This window comes from Mytilus galloprovincialis, chromosome 4 (genome assembly GCF_965363235.1).
Source record: "Mytilus galloprovincialis chromosome 4, xbMytGall1.hap1.1, whole genome shotgun sequence".
Classification (NCBI taxonomy): domain Eukaryota; kingdom Metazoa; phylum Mollusca; class Bivalvia; order Mytilida; family Mytilidae; genus Mytilus; species Mytilus galloprovincialis.
Window position 1 is genome coordinate 40,459,774 of NC_134841.1, and position 9,119 is coordinate 40,468,892.

At 34.4% G+C, this 9,119-nt stretch overlaps 1 protein-coding gene across 1 annotated transcript in view; it reads right to left on the minus strand.

The window, feature by feature from the left end:
- Positions 1-295: 295 nt before the first annotated feature.
- Positions 296-9,119, minus strand: part of LOC143072143 (galactoside alpha-(1,2)-fucosyltransferase 2-like) — a 16,385-nt gene continuing 7,561 nt past the window's right edge. Inside the window, exons 3-4 of the mRNA XM_076246956.1 lie at positions 4,765-4,832; positions 296-1,422 (exon numbers count right to left, since the gene is read on the minus strand). Of these exons, the coding sequence (XP_076103071.1) occupies positions 467-1,422; positions 4,765-4,789 (981 nt within the window). The 5' untranslated portion in view covers positions 4,790-4,832 and the 3' untranslated portion in view covers positions 296-466. The remainder of the gene's footprint in view (positions 1,423-4,764; positions 4,833-9,119) is intronic.

A 9,119-nucleotide genomic window follows, 5' to 3' on the forward strand; every position in this document is an offset into this window, starting at 1 on the left:
CCAAAAGATTATATAAAACCCGATAGACACCACACTGAACCTCACATTAGGTCTTCCTACAATTTCTACACGACTTGTGCATATACTATACATACTACAATTAGATCTATATACAATTTTTACAAGAAAAATTCGAATACTTGAGACAGCATTTCCTCATTTGAAAGTTCAGGTAAAACTGAATACACACTAACGGGAATACGATCTGCACCAAACCTTAGAGTCAAAGTTATTCAAACGCAGGGGCAATTCCAGGAATTTTTTTTAAAGGGGCATAATGCTAGAAAACGATATATATATATATAAAACAAAACAAAAAATACTTTCTTTAATAGCAAACAATATTTTTTTCTTTCTTTCTAAAATTACCAACCCCCTTATTTGTGGACTTTTGAAAAATGAAGCATTGTTTAAACCACAAAAGAGTGTATAAATTTCGATGTAAAATGAATCTACCACCTAGATTTTATTCCATGGCTATCCAACCTGGATAAAAATGATCAGAATAATTGGAATGAAACTGGGATGCGAACTCTGATCCCTGTACATACGGGTATTTATAATATATAGTTATCCCCCTTGTTAACCATGCTACCATCCAGCCGTATGTTCCAACTGTCATAATCGTATGGTTAGTCAACGATAATAATGCCATGTCTACAGGAGCCGAATTTCCTTCACTTATATAAACATCAGTCATTCCTGATAGCACACGTTTAGTCCATATAACTTCATTCGTGCACACTATAAAAAATGGATTAATAAATCTTTCTTTGAAATATTTCATCGCAGAGAATATATACTCTTTTGGTGCAATGTTATATCCATACCCTCCAAATTTTCGTGTATAATCTCCATTTCTTATGTGAACGCCCACAATTACTTGATCTTTGGTTATTTTTATATTTTTCTGAGTCAGAATACTTCTCAGCTGATTTTGAGCCTCGATCGTAATATTATCATTAAAAGTAAATAGTTTTCGTACTTTATTTTCAATTTTTCTCCAATATTTCCAAGACTGGACGTAACCAATTATCGATAAATCGTTCAAAGGTAACCTGTCCATACCTTCGTCGAAACCACAGTTTTTATCATTCTCCCTCGTCCGGAAACACCAACATGTCTCACTGTTGTAACCATGGTCTTCAAAAGTATTAGAACTTATATCAAAGTATTGTGTTAACATATTGGTTCTTTGCACTATAAGCTGACTGTTTCTACTTTCCGCCATGGCATAACCAAATGCATACTGGAACATATGATTGGCTAACCCACCTACGAAATTTACGCAAAAAAAATTAGGTCGCGGCTTCCCAATAAAATCATCGAAAAGAATTTTTCCACAACGTGAAAAGTACAAGTATATGTAGTATACGCAAAATAATGCTGCTACTGTAAATAAGTATCGGATTGAAGTTTTTCCTGGAAAAAAAAATTTAAGGTTATATTAAACTGAAATCACCACCATATATAGCAACAGGTTTTAACAAAGGAGCCCGAGGGAGTACCTGTCGTTTAACGGTGTTTGTTTTAAAGAGTATGTTATTGCTAAAAAATTATGAGTCAACTAACTTACAACACTGAGTTTCAGAATTTGTCTATTAATTAAAGAACCTTAGTGAGCACGCTCACATACCCCACGTCCCCACATTGTCATTGGAGAAATTAAATAAGTATAAGAAAAAGAAATTGTATAAGAAAAAATATTGAATAATAATTTCCTGTCAATATACATAGTATGTCCTTATTATCTACAAAATTTCATGAAATTCTGTAGTGTGTTTTCAGAGGAGTTGAGATGACAAACTGTTGCAGAAGTACATTGAAGCAAATAAGTTCAAAGGGGCATAACTCCTAGAAAAAAAATTGAACCGTAATTTCCTGTTGATATGCACATCTACATAGTATGTCCTTATTATCTACAAAGTTTCATGAAATTCTGTTGTGTGGTTTGAGAGGAGTTGCGATGACAAACTGTTGCAGTAGTACATTAAAGTAAATAAGTTCAAAGGGGCATAACTCCTAGAAAAAAAATTGAACCGTAATTTCCTGTTGATATGCACATCTACATAGTATGTCCTTATTATCTGAACAGGTTTCGTGAAATTCTGTTGTGTGGTTTGAGAGGAGTTGCGATGACAAACTGTTGCAGTAGTACATTAAAGTAAATAAGTTCAAAGGGGCGTAACTCCTAGAAAAAAATTGAATCGCAATTTCCCGTCGATATGCACAACTACATAGTATGTCCTTATTATCTGAAAAGGTTTCGTGAAATTCTGTTGTGTGGTTTGAGAGGAGTTGCGATGACAAACTGTTGCAGTAATACATTAAAGTAAATAAGTTCAAAGGGGCGTAACTCCTAGAAAAAAAATTGAATCGCAATTTCCCGTCAATATGCACAACTACAGAGTATGTCCTTATTATCTGAAAAGGTTTCGTGAAATTCTGTTGTGTGGTTTGAGAGGAGTTGCGATGACAAACTGTTGCAGTAGTACATTAAAGTAAATAAGTTCAAAGGGGCGTAACTCCTAGAAAAAAAATTGAATCGCAATTTCCCGTCGATATGCACAACTACATAGTATTTCCTTATTATCTGAAAAGGTTTCGTGAAATTCTGTTGTGTGGTTTGAGAGGAGTTGCGATGACAAACTGTTGCAGTAGTACATTAAAGTAAATAAGTTCAAAGGGGCGTAACTCCTAGAAAAAAATTGAATCACAATTTCCCGTCGATATGCACAACTACATAGTATGGCATTGTCCTTATTATCTGAAAAGGTTTCGTGAAATTCTGTTGTGTGGTTTGAGAGGAGTTGCGATGACAAGAAACAGGACTGACGGACGGACGGACGGGCGGACGGGTCAAAAACATTATACCCTCCGCAACTTCGTTGCGTGGGGTATAATAAGATATGTATAGTATACTATAAAATTATGACACTGTGAATAAATAAAACAAGGACTACAAGCGTTCTTAATCTGCTATCAACATCGGTACTATATGTACCAATACTCTTGATCATGAAGAAAACATTCCTCAATCTAAACCAAAAAATAACCACTGGTGAGGTTCCCAACATTGACCAGACACATTAACACATGACAAGGCTTGGGATATGAACCTTCTTCATTTGGTGTAAGTCAGAAAAGCATTGAACACTATTCCCAAAATAATGACTTTTGACGAAAAGAAAAGCACCAACAGTGTCGGATCCAGAACTTTTCATAAGGGAAGGGGGCGCAGACTGACCTAAAGGGGGAGCGCTCCCACAAAAGAGGGCGGCCCTATGAGGTCCAATCTACGAACAATACATAGAAAACTAAAAATTGGGCACCACGAACACCACCAAATATCGATAGTGAACTCATGCAGGTGCTCATCAGCAGTTCCTGTTCTTTAAATAAAGTTAAACCCTTCGAGCATCTCCTACTAAAATCAGATGATAAATATACCAAACAGAACGGGATTAGACAGTAAGTAAGAGCCAAAAGTAAATTGTTCTCTAACGATGTTTTAATTTCACAAAACATTCAGAACATACAAATCAAAATAAACATGAAGGAATCGAGTGAACTCAACAAGGAGTGAGATTAAGAGCGTCGAGGGGTAAGCTTCTTTTGAGACGTGACGCCGTCCAAACTAAGTGCAAGATACACGAAGAACGTAAGGCTACAAATAAATTATGTATGACTGCTGCCACATCAGCAATCAAGTTACACCATTAAAATAAATCGTTCATACAGATGAAATTGTACCGGTGACATTTTTAATTTGTAAAAGAGAATATCTGATTTCGTGGGTGTAGGTCTTATTAATAAATGTAACCAGTCATAAATTAATTCAAGTGTTTATATATATATATGTTCGATCATCAATTAACCGTAGTCTAGGTAGGAACAGATGGTATCGAATTTGAGCATGGTTCGATACAAAAGATAATGAAACAATTGTTATAAAACTAAATCTACATGGCGTTTAGAAAATTCTATTGAATCCCCATGTTTGATTTAATATAAAATAACTATACTAATTTGGAAGCTATTTGTTTCAGAGATAGATTGAACAGTTTATATTGCCATTGATAAATTTACAGATGTTTATAGTCGAACTTCATCAAATTGCTTGATAAAATTTATTGCTTTGTGATCAATGAAAACTAGTTAAATCATCACATGTTTAAGCATAGAAAGTTACATTCTACGCAGGTTACAGCTTAATACGACCGCAGAAATCAAACCCTGAAAATTTTGGACAAGTATGGACACAACATTCAATCTTGATATAGCTCTGAGTTTGGATTGTGGTTAAATGTAACCCAGCTTAGCGGGTTTCTGACGATTGTGGTATAAGAAAATCCTTGGATTTTCCCACTTTCTTGGCCCCTGATTCCTGAACTGTTGTGACCACTTCACCCAAAATCAATATCACCTATTCTTTTTGAGGTATAGAACAATTTCATAGCAATCCATAAACTTATACACAAGTTATTGTCTGAAACAAGAAAGACTTTATTCGTTTGCCCGATTAACCCCCCAAAATCAATCCTAACCTTTCTTTTTTGTATGGCACCTTAAGATCCGATTTCATGAAGATCCATACACTTATATGCATGGTATAATTGACTGGAAACGACAACGACGACGACATACCTTTAAACGACTGCAAAGATTAGGTGCATGGTTGAATAAAAACTGTCAACACACATTCTAATATAAACCCAAATATTGAATTTTCAATAGTATATTTAAACGCAGCTTTAAGCTTACCGTTTAATTTGATAGACATGTTCATAAACAACAATCAGTTTGGACTTGATCTTCAATCTGTTTTCTACCTAAAAGAATTTCTAAAATCATTGATACATCATGTATAGCGTGTTGTGTATTTCAGTCAAATGATATCAGCAATAGACAACAAAGTTAAACTAAACCATTGTAGCTGTTACCGAATGTATTCTCTAAATTAGAGGCTCTAAAGAGCCTGTGTCGCTCATCTTGGTCTATGTGCATACATGTATTAAAAAAGGACACAGATGGATTCATGACAAAATTGCGTTTTGATGATGGTGATGTGTTTGGAGATCTTATTTTACTGAACATTCTTGCTACTTACAATTTTCTCTATCTATAATAAACTTGGCCCTTTAATAGTTACAGAGGAAAATATTTTGTAAAAATTTACAAAAATTACAAATTAATGAAAATTGTAAAAAATTCACTATAAAGGGCAATAACTCCTAAAGGGGTCAACTGACCATTTTGGTCATGATGACTTATTTGTAGATCTTACTTTGCTGAACATTATTGCTGTTTACAGTTTATCTCTATCTATAATAGTATTCAAGATAATAACCAATAACGATAAAATTTCTTTAAAAATTACCAATTTCGGGCAGAAACCCAACAACCAGTTGTTCAATTCATCTGAAAAATTCAGGGCAGATAGATATTGACTTGATAAACAATTTAACTCTAAATGCTTTGGTTTCAGAGTTATAAGCCAAAATCTACATTTTTCCCCTATGTTCTATTTTTAGCCATGGCGCCCATCTTAGTTGGTTGGCTTGGTCACCGCAGACATTTTCTAAACAAGATACCCTAATAATGATTGTGGCCAAACTTGGTTAAATTTGGTCCAGTAGTTTCAGTGGAGAAGATTTTTGTAGAAGACTACACAAATTTACGAAAAATTGGTAAAAAATGACTATAAAGGGTAATAACTCCTCAAGGGGTCAACTGACCATTTTGGTGATGTTGACTTATTTATAGATCTTACTTTACTGAACATTATTGCTGTTTACAGTTTATCTCTTTGTATAATAGTATTCAAGATAATAACCAAAAACGGCAACATTTCCTTAAAATTACGAATTCGGGGATAGCAACCCAACAACAGGTTGTCCGATTCATCTGAAAATTTTATAGCAGATAGATCTTCACTTGTTAAACAGTTTAACCCCTCGTCAGATATGCTCTAAATGCTTTGGTTTCAGAGTTATAAGCCAAAATCTACATTTTAACCCTATGTTCTATTTTTAGCCATGGTGGCCATCTTGGTTGGTTGGACGGGTCATCGGACACATTTTTTAAACTACATACCCCAATGATGATTGTGGCTATATTTGGTTAAATTTGGCCCAGCAGTTTCAGAGGAGAAGATTTTTGTAAAAGTTAACGACGACGACGACGGACGACGGACGTAAAGTGATGAGAAAAGCTCACTTAAGGGCCAGGTGAGCTAAAAATGAGGATATAATTTATATGTATTATATAAGTAATTATTTTTGGGTCACCTCTAAAATTAAAAACTTCACACAGCTTAATTTTTCAATAGATCAGTTAATTAAGGGTTATATTCTACAGGCAAACCAGTCTTAAAAAGTTTGCTCCTATACTCATTGGTTCTGAGTGATAAACGGAGGAGCAAATAACAAAGATATTATTTGGTTTATTTATCCTGTCGGGGATCTAACCAAAGGCCTTCTGCACTAAAGGTCACGCTACAACAGTAGCACCTAGCTAATAGATTTGAATAGAAAACAATTATCAATTTTAAAATAGGTTTGAATGTCAGCTATAAGATTATAACAAATAAGGACTAAATGTCTATAAGAATTCAAACAGGATACTCTGAAGAGTCTGATTTCGATGTATTCTATATACATGTGTCGATTATAGTTTTTATTCCCAGAAAAATCCAAAAATGCTAAAATGGGTAAAAATGGTCTTTTATTGGATATAAATTATACAAGCAGTAAAATTATTATTTGGTCATTTGACTTATTTGTGGATACACGTAGTATATATCTTGCTAATTATTTTTGCTAATTATTTTTTCTTGACGTTTTAAAAAGTTTACCAAGAGACCTGTCAGATAATAATTTTTGGAGTTATTTTTGGAGTAAAACCGTCATCTTGAGGTTAACACTGTCAGGAAACGATTGACAATATTCTATAATGAACTAAAAATCTTTCGTAACAATTTCAATATGTCCAGTTTCTCTATCTATCATAGTTTGGAGATAACAAACAAAGAGCGGGGGAAAACAACGCGTAAGAACTTTTAACTCCAATGATGCGTCAAATATGGCGATGTTGACCTTTTTGTGGATCTCATCTTGCTGATCATTTTTGGTGTTTATTCTGCCAATAAAGAAGTGTGCAAAAGCTGAAATACCCCGTCTGCGATACTAATGATGATTGGATTCATGTTGAAAGTCTTTAAGATAAAGAGTATACCACAAGTATTACATAAACTTAACATCTTGTTAATACATGTATACAGACATGAACACCTTTCAATCAACTAAATATAGATTACCTATTCCGTATAGTATTTGTATGAAACGGTATATCAACGAAAACTAAAAATTGACTGTCACATTTCAACCATTTAATTGAGTTCAAGGTCAGATGAACTCAACAAGACGTACAATCATTTCATATACCAAAAATAGTTGACCTATTGCTTACAACAAGGACGTAATAAACGTTTTTACTCACAATAAATGACAAACAGAGCATACAACGAAAACCTTCACACTGACAATCAAGAGGGTTTCTTATCGTCGAGTTGCAAGTTGCGAGTTAAGAAAGTCGAGTTGCGAGTTAAGCAAGTCGAGTTTCGAGTTACAAAAGTCGAGTTGCGAGTTACGAAAGTCGAGTTGCGAGTTACGAAAGTCGAGTTGCGAGTTACAAAAGTCGAGTTGCGAGTTAGGAAGGTCGAGTTGCGAGTTAGGAAAGTCGAGTTGCGAGTTTCGAAAGTCGAGTTGCGAGTTACGAAAGTCGAGTTGCGAGTTACGAAAGTCGAGTTGCGAGTTACAAAAGTCGAGTTGCGAGTTACAAAAGTCGAGTTGCGAGTTACAAAAGTCGAGATGCGAGTTACAAAAGTCGAGTTGAGAGTTAAGAAAGTCGAGTTGCGAGTTAAAAAAAATATTGTTTACACCGAATTTTCAGGTTTGATTCACATTTGATAAACAAAACATGCATGCACCTGAACTTAGTTATTCCCGTGATTGTGGGATTTGAAACAGTTTATGTGATACTTATTTATTAGAGTCTAATATAAGTACATCACAAGTCATTAAACAAAGATATGTGTGTAAACTATATATCTATCGCTAAATAACGAACGGCCAATGCGTTTGAAGATGAGGATTTGCAGCAAACAAATAGAACTTATTGATTTAGAAGATAATAAAAAAATAGGCGAATCTATGTTTACTTTTCGTATTCCATCCATCATTTTTAAACACGCCGAACATGCGCAGATTTATTTTCATATCTGAATATATATTAACATTTACCTGACAAAAGCGATCGATTTAAACATTTAAACCTTGAAAAAAGATCGATTCAAATAAGATTAATCTTTTTAAAACTACATCGATATATATATATAGACTTTTTAAATCCGATTGAAGATCGATATTTTCCGTTTTCATTAGGCAGCAACCATTTGATTTTCTGAGGGGGGGGGGGGGGGGGGGGCTATGGTTTTTTTTGGAAAAAAAGTTTGTTTCCAGGTTTTGGTGAAAAAAAATAATTTGTTTTGGACCCTGAGAAAAAAAAATTGTTTGTTTCACCCTCAACATCCACTATATGTAATGCTAAAATTGAAAGAAAAAAATTGTTTTCGGTTTGTCGCTAAAAAAATAGATTGTTCTTCGCCGAAGGCGAAAAAAAAAGTTTGCACAGAAAAAAAAACCATAGCCCCCCCGGCCCCCCCCCCCCCCCCAGAAAATCAAATGGTTGCTGCCTTATTACATCCATCGTTTTGAAAAACGTGTGTTTTTGCCGCCAAACATAGGTAGTAATTTCCATGCAATCGTGACAGATATGTATAATAAAAGTGAATTATGTGCGAAAATAGATAATGTGCTTACTTCTAATTTGTATTCCCAAATTAAAGTAAACGAAGGGGATATTTTGAATCCCAACCTTTTTAAGATTTTTATAAAAGAATTTAACCGGATGCATTAAATGAAACCCTAGATGCTGTTGATATAAATGACCGCAAAATTGAGTGCCTCATGTATGCAGAGGATCTTGTTATTTTTTGTCTAGTTCCAAGGCAAGTCTTTCAAACACGAGTGTTTAGGCAGCAACCATTTGATTTTCTG